General features: G+C 44.5%; 1 protein-coding gene across 1 annotated transcript in view; it reads left to right on the top strand.

The window, feature by feature from the left end:
* LOC309557403 (histone H3-like centromeric protein A) overlaps positions 1-14,071 on the top strand; it is a 45,923-nt gene that overhangs the window by 17,074 nt on the left and 14,778 nt on the right. The window contains exons 2-3 of the mRNA XM_082260119.1: positions 2,374-2,534; positions 6,798-6,875. Of these exons, the coding sequence (XP_082116245.1) occupies positions 2,374-2,534; positions 6,798-6,875 (239 nt within the window). The remainder of the gene's footprint in view (positions 1-2,373; positions 2,535-6,797; positions 6,876-14,071) is intronic.

Here is a 14,071-nt window from a genome sequence, read left to right as displayed (position 1 = left end):
CACAACTCCGGTCCTCGGGGGCCCACTAACAGGCCAGATTTTAAGTATTACCTTGGGGAGATGCAGACTAGAATACTGCAATCACTGAGCAGCAAATGAGATCACCTGTGATGTAATTTAGTTATCTTGCAAACCTGGCCTGTTGGTCGGCCCCGAGGACCGAAGTTGAGGACCACTGCCCTAAAGTACCAGTACAGTACAAATACCCCCCAAATTGTTTTAGTTTAGGACATGCTGTGCATATAGTGCAGCAGTCAGGGGTCAGGACAATGTAGTGCACATATCAGCTTGCAGATCTCAGTAGTCAACAGTTAGTTCTTTTTTTGTGGGAGTTAGTGGTGAGTGCACCTTTGTAAATGTTGGGGGTCAATGATGTGTGCCTAATTCTCTTAAAGGAGATGTACAGCCAGAGCTCGTTTAACTGTCCATCTATGGATCACAGGAGTGCAGTTTGTTCTGTACTTCTGTGACCCGTTTTAGGCAGATGTCACAGATGTTGGTCCAGGCACCTCGTCATCACGACCAGAGGCGGGATCTGCTAGGTGCCTGGACCGATATCTGGCTCAGCCTCTCAGTGAGCCGCTAAGAGCCTGAGCCGGCCGATCCCTGCCACCCCAACCACAGCTCAGTGCACGAATGAGCGAGGAGGTAGCAGACAGGAGAGCTGCTGACTGATGGTCAGCAGTTCTCTGCTCGCGGAGCCGTCACAACCAAGCGATCTGCGGTTTTCGATCGCTCTGTTCACAATACAGAGACAAAAAAAGAGAAAAGAAAGAGGCGCCTCTAAGTGCAGACTAAAACAACCAAATTTATTCCATAAAATATGCACTCACATTGTGCGTATGCAGAAAGCGTATGTAGTAAATCCTCCTGGGGAACTCCAAGATGGATCCGGTTTTAAAAGTCATCCATTCCGTGCTGCCGACTGGAGAGCCGGTCTCCTCTTCGCCGCAGCCTGCAGTGAGCGGCGAAGGTGGAGCGGAAGCATCCGTATGTTGAAAGCGAGGCTTGGTCGGCAGGAACATGTGGATGACGTCACTGGATTGCGACGCGTGCGTGCTGCCGTAGGGCGGGCAGCCGCGCTCCTTCATCAAAGCTCCAGACAAGGGATAACAACAAGAGGAATAGCTAGCCTTATGAACGATCGGAGGGGAAGAAAAGCGGAAGTGATAGATTTTTTTAGAAATATATCAAGTTAAGCAGTGGAATATGAAATTGGTACTACCAAAATAAGGCTATGATCAAAATTAAGAGTGGCAACAAGGATGAAAAATAAATGTGAAAAATAAATAATAATGATGATGAGAAAAAATAAATTAATTATTTTTAATTTTATCTTTATTTATTTTTATTTTATTTTTATCATTCTATCTATTTTTTATTTATCATTTACTATTTTTAATTTTATTTTTCATTATTTTTTATTTTTAGTTTTTAGTTTTCTCATCATCATTATTTTTCACATTTATTTTTCATCCTTGTTGCCACTCTTTTTTAATTTTGATCATAGCCTTATTTTGGTAGTACTAATTTCATATTCCACTGCTTAACTTGATATATTTCTAAAGAATCTATCACTTCCGCTTTTCTTCCCCTCCGATCGTTCATAAGGCTAGCTATTCCTCTTGTTGTTATCCCTTGTCTGGAGCTTTGATGAAGGAGCACAGCTGCCCGCCCTACGGCAGCACGCACGCTCGGAAACGCGTCGCAATCCAGTGACGTCATCCACATGTTCCTGCTGTCCCTGCCGACCAAGCCTCGCTTTCAACGTACGGACGCTTCCGCTCCACCTTCGCCACTCAATGCAGGCTGCGGCGAAGAGGAGACCGGCTCTCCAGTCGGCAGCACGGAATGGATGACTTTTAAAACCGGATCCATCTTGGAGTTCCCCAGGAGGATTTACTGCATACGCACAATGTGAGTGCATATTTTATGGAATAAATTTGGTTGTTTTAGTCTGCACTTAGAGGCGCCTCTTTCTTTTCTCTTTTTTGCATACAGTTTGGAGAACCTTTGGCTCACTGGTTCTGGACGGCTGCCTTAACTGTTGGATATTTTTAGTGTCTCCCCCCCCCCCCCCCCCCCATCCTAAATTATTAAACCCACACCCATTGGACATTATATGGACTTATATGGACTTATGTTTTAATATGTGGCTGAGCGCCTGTCATATGTTTTTACACAATACAGAGACGCTGGGGGACAGATGTAGCATCGGACCGATGCTGCATCTACCTAGGCAAGTATATCTGGACAATAATACCAAACCTCATACTTCTGTTTTTTTTTTTTCTTTTTTCTTTTTTTTTGGTCCTTTTTTCTTTTGATTAAAAAAAAAAAGGATCTTAGTAATTTGGTGGTTTTACAATGCAGAGCCGGGGCCAAGCGGAGAAGGTGCCTCACAAACAGAAAGAAAATTCCTCAGACAGAAACGTAAGCATCGTTATCGCCCAGGATCACGAGCACTGATGGAGATAAGAAAATATCAAAAGACAACAGACCTGTTATTGAGAAAAGCTCCCTTCGCCAGACTGGTGAGTGTACTGCGGTTGTTGGTTTATTGGCTGTGGACAGGGAGCTAGAAATGAGGTGGGTAATACACATACAAAACATTATCAGGCCCCTTTCACATGAGTGGACCAATTGGGTCCGCCTATCGGTTTTTCAGGCGGACTCAATCGGGCTCTCTATTCTCCTCTATGTAGTGGCAGGTGTAAATTGATTTGTCCCCGCCTACATCCAATAAAAATGGATGGGATGGGGATCCGTCTAGCAGATTGGATTGGCTGGCAGTTGGGTGTAAACAGACAGTCCATTTACATCCGACCACCCTTCAAGAGCCAATGCATAACTAATCTGCATTCTGCTTCCTGGCTTTGGAACGCCTGTTTCCTGGTGGACCGTATATCTTAGTGCAGTTATCCTTCCGGTGCGGAAACCCGGGGGATGCGGCTCACGGGCATGCATTCCATCCAACGTCCGGGTTAGAACCACCGATAGCAGAAGTGCGTCATTACGCATACCGTAACCGGAAGCGGAAATGCGTCATTGAGCCTTCCGATCTGGGACACTATGGCGTGCTGCTTGGTGTGGGATTTGCCTTTGACGAAACGCGTCAAGACACGTCAGTCCACACGCAGACACGTCAGTCCACACGCCTCCAGCCGCGGCCATTATGAACATATGCTTTGAATCATGCAACATCATGTGAGTTATCTACCTTGTTTTTATTTCAATAAAACGTACGTACTTCACCATTGAGTTCCATTTGTCTTTGGAGGGGCATCTTTACCAATTTTGGCAAGGAGCTTATGAAGTGTGAATGTATGATCTATTAATATTGATTAAGCTATCGTGACAGACCTGGTGCCAGATATTTGTGGGGATACCGCTCTATCTGTGATTTCTGTGATCCATGCCTGTTTGACCTGCCTTAACTGTGGGTCTAATGTTCCGGTAAGGGAATTACTTTGTGAGCACGTGGTTCCTCCAGGATTGGGGATTTCAACTTCATGGTGTTGGAACTTTCCTTTATTTATCTCTGATCCTAAGCACTTGGTACATGAAGACCAGGCTGGATTTATGCCGGACAGAAACACCTCATTAAATCTCAGGAAATTATTTTTGAATATACAAGCCCACCATGACGTTGGGGAGAGGGTGGTGGTGGAAGTGTCTAGCACGATAGGGCTTTGGCCCTAAATTTCTTAGGTGGATTTGTCTGCTGTACCAGGCACCTGTTGCCAAAGTTACAGCTACTGGATGGTAATCAGACACTTTTGAACTGACAAGAGGCACTAGGCAGGGCTGCCCTCTGTCCCCACTACTATATGCTCTGGCCACATAACCTCTTGCAATATCCGTCAGACAACCCCTTGATACTAGGTTTGCGTGTAGGTGATCTAGAAGTAAGTTATGTATGTGGACGACACCCTCCTATATCTTGCGGACTTGGGCCCCTCTGGCTGAGGCATTACGCACATTTGAACACTTTGGCTCATTTTCCGGGTTCAGGATCAACTGGGGGAAGTTACAAATTCTCCCGCGTGATCATGCCCCCCAGACTGAACTACAGACCCAATTGCCTCTCCAGAGTCAGTAGTATCAAGTACCTTGAGTGAACATAACCAGAGCACCTTCAGATTTTGTATCTCTCAATATAGAACCTCTTCTTTTTTTCCCTGATCAAGTCTAAAACACAACTATGGGCCCGTCTCCCACTCGGTGGTATCAATCTTATTAAAATGATACTCCTTCCTAAAGTTCTATATATACTGTGGCACACCTCAGTGTACGTACCCTTAAAGTACTTTCAACTATGGACGCCATTCTCAGACCATTTGTTTGGGGCAAGAGTAGACCTAAATTAGCATGGCGACTCCTTAAAAATCCCACTGACTTGGCTGGCACAGCCCTACCAGACTTCAGCCTGTATTAATTCCCAACTATCTCAACTGTTTCATATAGATAAGACTGACAAACGTTTCACCCTACTCTTATGTCCCAGATGGGCCCAACTGACAGCAGACCCCATCTGTGCTATAGCTGCGGGGATTGGCGATGGCTGGCATCAGGGCTGGTGGACGTAGTTCTCTCCTACATCACTACGGGCAGATTTGGAGACTGGCCTCTGTCAAATATACCTGCACATAACGATTACACTCCCCTTTCATATGATAGAACTCTCCCAGAATTTCTGACTATACCGGACTCTTGAGGCATGGTGCCGAGAGGGAATTTACTACCTCTCGCACTTACTCTCGGCTTGCTCGTTGAAAACTTTTGATGCCCTGATAGTGGAATTTGCTCTCCCTAATTGAATGCTTTTCCGTTTCCTACAAGTCTGCCATGCTATACATGCTCAGTTCCCAGAATCAATACCTCAACTCCCTCACAATCCTCTCACGGAGATGGTCAAAAGCGAAGACCCCCAGAAATTGATATCTTTATTCTATAATATGTTACATACCCCTTTATCAACTAAACTAGCCTATGATGTTAAAACACGATGGGACAGGGACTTGGGGAACCTGGAGGACAATGACTGGAGTGAGGCGTTGGGACGCATGTAAAGCGGTCTCACCTAAACTGTCTGATAGACTGACCCAAATATATATTCTGCATCGCACATACCTCACTCTAAATTCAATCAAGGACAACCTTCTACCTGCCTCTTGTGCCATTTGGCACCAGGCACGTTCTACCACCTTCTATGGTCCTGCCCTTACGTGCAGGGATTTTGGAAGCAGGTAGTGGATTTTCTTCATAACATGGGGTCTCTGTTGACCTTGGACCCTAAATTATGCCTGCTGGGAATCTTCCCAGATGCAGATATTGATAAATATACAAAACATTTTCTGCACGAAACGCTTTTTTTCTGCCCGGAAAACTATAGCCAAAATATGGATGAGGCAAACTCCCTCCAGATTCTCCGACTGGAAAGCTGACGTTAACAGTTTATCTTATAAAAAAATTCATTTATATTAATAGGGGATGCCCTGTGAAATATAACAAAGTCTGGGACTGATGGCTTATTGTAACTGACACGTGTATAGAGCTGCTGAGCTGCTTCTGTTTGTCGCATATGTATCTATGTACGTGGCATGTTGGTACTCCTCAAAAAAGCCTAGGTGTATCTGTATACCAAATGCTTGTTTTTATTAAAAAAAAAATGTATGAAAAAAAAAATGAATAGTACACAAACACGCCTGCTGTATTTTTCCAGCATTCCAGTGCGATTTGGACCCCAAATCACTAGATGTGAACTTAGTGTTTGGAATCATGCTTTGTGTCATCAGGCTCCACCTTTTTTTTTGTCTTGCTTCTCGGTAGCGAGATTACCATTTCCCGGAATAGTTTAAAATAATACTAATAGAAACCATTTATGTCATACTAAAAGTGAAAACTTTTATTTGATTACATATTGATCATGTTTACACTGGCTAGCAGGTTAGAGATGTCAACCTGCTGGAGCTGCTACGATGCTGATAATAAAGAGTTACATGGGGCAGCTTCCAGAGAAAGAGTATGTTAATGGCTTCCTAAAAGGGAACTGGCAGAGAGTGGACACTGAGTGATAACAAGCAGAGGGTCAGCTGCTGTAGCGTTACCACTCAGCATAAGGAAGTTCATTGAAACAGCAGGAGCAATGTATGTATTAACCATAAAAACATGCACGATGTAAAGTTTTTGCAACCAGGTAAAGACCGTACTTTTTACAGTTATTCAATGGGATTTTAAAGAATGGGACAGGCTCCTGAAGTCCTGAATTGTGATAGGGATGCACCGATGGATCGGGGGATCGGTAACATTGACCGATTCACTGGCCGATCCGGTTTTTGCTGAGTAACGGCTCAGCCATCCCTTACTAGGTGCAGTAGTAGTATGGGATGGGAGCCGCTACTTCCTGTATGGGCCCGGCTCACAGGCGGAGTGATATCAGATGCACTCCGCCTGTGAATGGAGGAGCCGTACACATGAAGCAGCGGCTTTGCTCTGTACTGCAGCCGCTTGCTTTGTGTGTGTAGCTCTGGATCGGTATCGGCGATTTCACAACGCCAGATATCTGTGCCGGTATCGGGTCCAAAAAAGTTGCATCGGTGCATCCCTAGAATGTGATAGTGTGAGGGGGGGGGGGGGTTTATGAGGAAGACAGGGTTCCTCCTGGAATGGTATCTACAGATCAGCCAGGAAAGAGTTGAGTGGAAAAAAGGAAAGTTTTTTTTGTTCATTACTTTGCTATTTTATATCTGGATCAAGTGTTTTTTGTATTTATTTCTTTTTTAATGCTTCTACAGGTGAGAGAAGTCTGTTTGGAGTATACTCGTGGAGTGCCATTCATGTGGCAAAGTTTAGCAATTATGGCATTACAAGAGGTCAGTATTTGTATATATTTGTAATCAGTGATGTTCCAAAATAGGATTTGAGGAAAGGGGGGGGGGGGGGAGTGCCGATAATGGCTGCCGAATACGCCCGTGATTTTACCTTTGCTTATGAGTTTTTCATAGGTCAGGTGGCTCAAAAATGCAACATTGGTGCATTTTTGATGCGCTCTTGTTGCATTTTCAATGGAGGAGGTGCATTGCGGTTTGCCAAATATGCACCAAAAATGCAGCAAGCAGGATTTTTAACACTATTTCATATTTATTTTAAATTCGTGATATTTAAAGTCGACTAGAATACAATTCTAACAAAAAAAATTATCTATCATCTCTATCTCTATCATCTCTATCTCTAGCATCTCTATCTCTATCTCTAGCATCTCTATCTCTAGCATCTCTATCTCTAGCATCTCTATCTCTAGCATCTCTATCTCTCACAGATGCGGTGAGCAGCACAACAGCATTGATTCATTAGGTTTGTGTGCAAAGCAATCAAGCCATCCCAGATCTATATCTATATCTATATCTCAGTGCCTTGAAAAAGTATTCGGCCCCCTTGAACTTTGCGACCTTTTGCCACATTTCAGGCTTCAAACATAAAGTTGTAAAACTGTAATTTTTTGTGAAGAATATGTATTCTGTATATAGAGAGAAAAGTCCACAGGGATTGCTGCACAAATATTTTTTTTATTGGAAAAACATCCAGAAAGTACATACCAGTACAATTGCAGAGTATTTCATCCAGTAACAGTTTCGGGCTATAAGGTTAACGCCCTTCATACAGAAATACATCTAAATCCTCAAACAAAACTTTACAACCGAAAGAGTTAAATTCTGAACTTGATTTATATTGTTATAAAAATGTCTTTTGATCTTTAATATGCCAGTGAATGTGTCTTACACCTTCAACAGTGACAACTATATTGAATACCTGAACATATGGCGTTATTTTAATAACTAAAATGTGTGTTGTTTTTTTTTTTTTTTTTTGGTAGCTATCATAATGATAAATATTCCTCCCTTTTTTTGCTATTAGGACAGATATAACTGGACTTTACTAATTGCATTGGGGAAAGGATCCAATCCTTGCACCTTATCTCAGTCTTAATGACTAATTGGCGACACCTGTGTGAATTAATGATTGATGACTTGGTGGATTCCTAATTGATATTGAGCAATATATAAGCCTTTGTATTTGTTTGAGGATTTAGATGTATTTCTGTATGAAGAAGGGCGTTAACCTTTATAGCCCGAAACTGTTACTGGATGAAATACTCTGCAATTGTATTGGTATGTACTTTCTGGATGTTTTTCCAATTAAAAAAATATATATTTGTGCAGCAATCCCTGTGTGTGCAGCAATCCCTGTGTTTGTGTGTGTATGTATATGTGTGTATATATATATATATATATATATATATATATATATATATATATATATATATATATATATATATATATATATATATATATATATATATATATATATATATATATATATATTAGTACAGACCAAAAGCTTGGACACACTTTCTCATTCAAAGAGTTTTCTTTATTTTCATGACTATGAAAATTGTAGAGTCACACTTCAAGAGGAGTCACTTGAAATGGTTTTCACTTCACAGGTGTGCCCTGTCAGGTTTTAATAAGTGTGATTTCTTGCCTTATAAATGGGGTTGGGACCATCAGTTGTGTTGTGCAGAAGTCAGGTGGATACACAGCTGATAGTCCTACTGAATAGACTGTTAGCTGCTTTTTTCTTGCCATAATACAAATTCTAAGTACAGGAAAACGAGTGGCCATCATTTACTTTAAGAAATGAAGGTCAGTCCGAAAAATTGGGAAAACTTTGAAAGTGTCCCCAAGTGCAGTCACAAAAACCATCAAGCGCTACAAAGAAACTGGCTCACATGCAGACCGCCCCAGGAAAAGAAGAGCAAGAGTCACCTCTGCTGCGGAGGATAAGTTCATCCGAGTCACCAGCCTTAGAAATCGCAGGTTAACCACTTGCCGACCGCCGCACGACTATCTACGGCGGCGGTCAGCCCCTCACAGGCAAAGTGACGTAGGTCTACGTCGCTCGCCTGTGAGGGTTTAGGGAGCGCGCGCCGCCGGAGGCGCGCTCCCGCGTGGTCACGGACCCCCCCCCCCCCGCGCGTGTGACCGGCGGACCCGATCGCCGCCGGCCACTCTGCGATCGGCGGGGGAGAGGGAGAAAGTCAGGCAGCTTGTGTAAACAAGCTGCCTGTCATTCTCCTCTCTGTATGAGAGCTGATCACATGGATCTACTATGTAGATCCATTGATCACTCTGCATACAGTTGAAGCCACAGCCAATCGCAGTTAGAATCACGCCCCTAGGGACACACACAGCCCCTCCCTCTCAAATAAAGTTAACCCCTTCACTACCAGTGTATTTTTACAGTAACAGTGCATATATATAGCACTGATTACTGTAGAAATGTCACTGGTAACCCCAAAAGTGTCAAAAATGTCAGTCAAGGGTCCGATCTTTCCGCCGCAATGTCGCAGTACCGCAAAAAAAATCGCAGATCGCCGCCATTACGCGTTAAAAAAAAAAAACAACAAAAATGACAAAAATCTTTCCCTTTGTTAGTAAATGCAATAACTTTTGCGCAAACCAATCAAAATACGCTTTTTGCGATTTTTTTTTTTTTTTTTTTTTTTTTTTTTTTTTTTTTTTTTTTTTACCAAACGTAGGTAGCATAAAACAAATTGGCCGAAAATATTAAAAAATTTTGATTTTTACATTTTTTTTGGGGGGAATTTCACATAAAAAAAAGGGAAAAATATTGCTATTTTTGCAAAATTTACGCTCTTTTTTTGTTTATAGCGCGTGATCAAAAAATCGCACAGGTGATCAAATACCGCCAAAAGAAAGCTCTGTTTGTGGGAAAAAAAGGACGCCAAATTCGTTTAGGTACAGCATCGCACGATCGCGCAATTGTCCGTTAAAGTCACGCAGTGCCGAATCGCAAAATACCCTCTGGTCGTTTAGCAGCCAAATCCTCCGGGGCTTAAGTGGTTAACAGCAGCTCAGATTAGAGACCAGGTCAATGGCACACGGAGTTCTAGCAGCAGACACATCTCTAGAACAACTGTTAAGAGGAGACTGTGTGAATCAGGCCTTCATGGTAGAATATCTGCTAGGAAACCACTGCTAAAGAAAGGCAACAAGCAGAAGAGACTTGTTTGGGCTAAAGAACACAAGGAATGGACATTAGACCAGTGGAAATCTGTGCTTTGGTCTGATGAGTCCAAATTTGAGATCTTTGGTTCCAACCACCGTGTCTTTGTGCGACGCAGAAAAGGTGAACGGATGGACTCTACATGCCTGGTTCCCATAGTGAAGCATGGAGGAGGAGGTGTGATGGTGTGGGGGTGCTTTGCTGGTGACACTGGGATTTATTCAAAATTGAAGGCATACTGAACCAGCATCTTTCAGCGGCATGCTATTCTATCCGGTTTGCGTTTAGTTGGACCATTTATTTTTCAACAGGACAATGACCCCAAACACACCTCCAGGCTGTGTAAGGGCTATTTGACCAAGAAGGAGAGTGATGGGGTGCTGTGCCAGATGACCTGGCCTCCACAATCACCAGACCTGAACCCAATCCAGATGGTTTGGGGTGAGCTGGACCGCAGAGTGAAGGCAAAAGGGCCAACAAGTGCTAAGCATCTCTGGGAACTCCTTCAAGACTGTTGGAAGACCATTTCAGGTGACTACCTCTTGAAGTGTGACTCTACAATCTTCATAGTCATGAAAATAAAGAAAAAAAACTCTTTGAGAAGGTGTGTCCAAACTTTTGGTCTGTACTGTATGTATGTATGTATGTATGTGTGTATGTGTATGTATGTATGTGTGTGTGTATATATATATATATATATATATATATATATATATATATATATATATATTATATATATATATATTTATTTATTTATTTATTTATTTATTTTTTTTTTATATATTAGGTCCTCTGAAAGTCGCAGCCCGTTCAGTATTCCTTCACCATTGGGTAATGCGCCCTCTCTGCAGGAGCAGGCTAGGTAGTGAAAAGGTAACAAGCAAAGCTTTACAACAGACACACCTCTTGGGGGCTGTCCCTCAGACATTACCCATCAGCCACTTGGTGCTGGTCTCCAGTTTTTCTTGCTGCCTAGCTCAGGAGTAGGACTAGGGTACCCTGCTGGGACGCCTTGTTTCAGTTTTATTTTCTTTAAAAATGTTTTTTTCTCTTACGTCCTCCGACAGTCGCCGCCCCTCATAAAGTCTTCACCAATGGGTATTGACTTCCGCTCCGCAGGAGTATCTAGGCATAAGACTTGTTTAAAAACAAAAGCTTTTAGCATAGACACACCCATGGGGGCTGTCCCACTGGTCAATACCCCCCCCCCCCTGCATTAAGCCATCCCAACTCAGTTTGTCTCTGCCTAGCATTAGGAGTAGATAGGCTTCCCTCAGCCTTCTAATCTTATGATTTTTTATTTGCAAGAATGTCCTTTTTTCTTTGCTTTACTAGCTAGTTTATTTTGTCAGCTTTAGTTTTCAGTCGGATCTTCGGATGAAGACGGATTTGCGGAGCTGGGAATCGGACTGGCCGCACTGGCTCTCCAGGGCAGAGGGTCAGAGGGATCCCCAGCCCGCCATCGAGCATTCAGCTATGGTTCGCTCTGGCGCTATGAACGACCCATCCCTGTTCGCAGCAGGGATGCAGCCTGTGAGGTGGCTACCTCATTGGACGCATATACGGTTGCATGCTGCAGTGTCCTGCATTTTTTGGCTGATGGCATTCCCTATCATCTGAGGACAGCGGCTTTCCGTTTAATAGAGGCACCCCACGCCATCTGGTACAGGTAAGTACTTTTCTGTGTGGGGCCTCTGTCTGGGGTGGCAGTCCTGTGTTGCTGTGTGTCCCCTTATGTCTGTGCGTTTGTGGGGCTCCCTGATGCGATCCCTGCGGGGGTCTTTTTTAGTGCACTGCTGGCGCTGAGTGGTTTTGGGGGCCCCTCTCCTGTGTCACTTTCAGTGTTTGGGAGGTGCAGACTGTGTGTGCGGCGGCCGCTGCGGCTCAAAACCGCATGGTCCGCCATTTTGTATGTGGGCAGCATGTCTGGCTTCACTATGGGCTTTTGCAACAGCTTGCTATGCAGTGTTTTGGCGCCATCTTGTGTGTGGCAGAACGATCGTTCTGAGCACATCTTGGCGGCCATCTTGCCGAAGCCTCCCATTACTTTCTATGGGCAGCCATTTTCCCTTAGCCTTGCAGCATATAGTTCAGGCTCTGGTGACCTCACTTCCTTTTCCTCTGGAGCAGCGATCGGTGTGGTAACACTCTGTGGGGCTCTGCAGACTGTCTCTTCCATATCGCTCTGCTTTATCCTTCTTGGCTCAGTTTTGTCCCTTTTTGGGGGGTCTGTGTACACAGCGATGGGCTGCGCAATCCGCAGCGATTTTGAAGGGCCAGTACTTTTTGTCATTATTTTTGTAATGGAATCTCATTATGATGATGTGGCTGGCGTGCCCTTTTCAGGGTCTCGCTCATCCCTGGACCCGCTGGGGTCTGAGGTGGAGGGGGTAGATGATTCTTCCCCAGGGTCGCCTGAGGAACGCGCATCTATGGATGCGTTGATTTCTTCTGTAAAAGAAACTCTGCATTTAGAGGATGAGCCCAATCCTCCGGGCATTGTGTCCTCCTTTGGTACGCATAGGACCCGCAAGTCAGCGCAGGTTTTTCCCTGCCCCCCTGAGTTTCATCACACTGTGAATGAACAATGGCGCAGTTTGAAACGCCCTTTTACGGTGCCTAATAGGTTTAAACTGCTTTGCGCCTTCTACGGATTTGCGCTGGTGTGTGGCTCCCCAGGTGGATTACACGGTGGCTGTGTTAAACAAGGCTACTTTGGTTCCCGCTGAGGATACCCCAGTGTTCCAGGATCCTACGGACAGGAGGTTGGAGTCTCTGGCCCGCCATGCCTACATGGTGGCGGGTTCCATGCTCAAACCTATTTTTGCTTCAATCATGGTGGTGCCTGAGCGGTTTCAACACCACTACCCCTTTGCGGACCCGGTCAACACACGTTGGAGGGCACCGCCTAAGGTGGACCACACTGCGTCCAGATTGAAATACTCCACATTGTTGCCCGTGTAGGACTCCCCGGTGTTCAGTGACCCGTCGTATAGGCACGTGGAAATGCTTTCCCACCACTTGTATTTGGTGGCGGTGCTCTCTGCTCAAACCTGCGTTCGCTTCTGTGATGGTGTCACGAACGGTCACTGAATGGTTCCAGATGCTTAGGCGCATCTTAGTGGCGGAGTCGGTCTTTCCAACTGTCCTTGACCTGGTGGATCAAGTGGCCCAGGCCGTGATGTACCTATGTGACGCAGCCCTGGACGAGGCGCCTTTGGTCGCAAGGTTATCTGCGGTTGGGGTCGCAATCCGCCGCATTATTTGGCTAAACAGCTGGTCGGCTGACCACGCTTCCAAGCAGACTGTGTCTGATGTCCCTTGTCTGGGATATCGACCTTTTGGGGATACCTTGGATGTATTGATCAGGGTCTTACGGGAGGTATGAGTGCCTTTTTTACTAGGAATGCACCGATCCGATATTAGGATCGGATATCGACGCCGATATGGCCATAATAGCTGGATCAAGGAATCTGTAAAATTAACAGATCCACTGGCCGATCCGGTTTTGCTCTTTACATAGCTGTGAGGGAGCAGAGAACATCTGTCAAAGAAGAAGAAAAAAAAAGAGCCTCCTGCAAATGCCTTTCAGTCTCCCAGTTAAGTAAACACGATGAATACAATGTATCTTTTCGTTCCGTCTGCCGGAGGAGGAGGGAAGGTTAACCTCTTAAATGCACAATTGTTATAAGGTATCTGCCGATACCGATCCGAAAAGTATTATTTTATTATAAGCTCACAAAACAGTACTTCCGGATCGGCGATTTCACAAAGCAAAAGATCGGGACCAAAAAAGTCGAATCGGTGCATCCCTTCTTTTTACCCCAAACCTCTAAGGGTAAATCACCCCGCACTAGGCGGGGTCCTTCCTTCAGGGCTCATTGTGGGTCCTTTTCGTGCCTCAGGGGCACAGGAGAAAGGTAAATCCTTTAAGGCCTCCGGCGGTCACAAGAAGCCATGGTATGGAAAGCCCAAGGCCGGT

Source organism: Pelophylax lessonae, assembly GCF_965119305.1.
Source record: "Pelophylax lessonae genome assembly, chromosome: 6".
NCBI classification, from domain to species: Eukaryota; Metazoa; Chordata; class Amphibia; order Anura; family Ranidae; genus Pelophylax; species Pelophylax lessonae.
This window is presented reverse-complemented; position numbering and strand designations above follow the sequence as displayed.